The sequence below is a fragment of the Buceros rhinoceros genome, unplaced genomic scaffold, assembly GCF_000710305.1.
Source record: "Buceros rhinoceros silvestris isolate BGI_N320 unplaced genomic scaffold, ASM71030v1 scaffold1358, whole genome shotgun sequence".
Classification (NCBI taxonomy): domain Eukaryota; kingdom Metazoa; phylum Chordata; class Aves; order Bucerotiformes; family Bucerotidae; genus Buceros; species Buceros rhinoceros.
Window position 1 is genome coordinate 17606 of NW_010427216.1, and position 437 is coordinate 18042.

A 437-nucleotide genomic window follows, 5' to 3' on the forward strand; every position below is an offset into this window, starting at 1 on the left:
TCCTGCCGCCAGACTCCTGAACGCAGGTTGTTTGAGAAGAAGGTCCAGGCTGATGGTCCGTCAGCGGGTGTGTTCCGCAGGCTGCCCGAGCCTGACAGGCGGCATCTTTTCTCCCGTCCAGGCTCCTGTCAAAGATCCTGAGGGAATGTGAAGATGCGGATGAAATCGAGTACCTGGTGGATGGCTCCTGGTGTTCCATCAGAGCAGAGAAGGAGCGGAGCTGCAGCCCCCAGTGCCCAATACTAGTTCTAGGTGAGTACTTCCGGGGCAAAAGGCTTCAGATGACCGTAGGAAACATGAACCAATGGCAGGACTGGAGTTCCTCAGCTGCAGAGGACAGCCTGGCCCACCCGGGGTGGTTCAGGGCCGTTCCCAGAACAGCACCGAGCAGCTTTGTGAGTGTGAGCTCCTCTGCAATGAACCCTGAGTGACACTGG

At 57.9% G+C, this 437-nt stretch overlaps 1 protein-coding gene across 1 annotated transcript in view; it reads left to right on the plus strand.

Moving 5' to 3' along the window:
- Positions 1 to 252, plus strand: part of PIAS4 (protein inhibitor of activated STAT, 4) — a gene marked incomplete at its 3' end in the record, with an annotated part of 15654 nt that extends 15402 nt beyond the window's left edge. The window contains exon 9 of the mRNA XM_010141774.1: positions 122 to 252. Coding sequence (XP_010140076.1) covers positions 122 to 252 — 131 coding nt within the window. The remainder of the gene's footprint in view (positions 1 to 121) is intronic.
- Between the last annotated feature and the right edge of the window lie 185 nt (positions 253 to 437).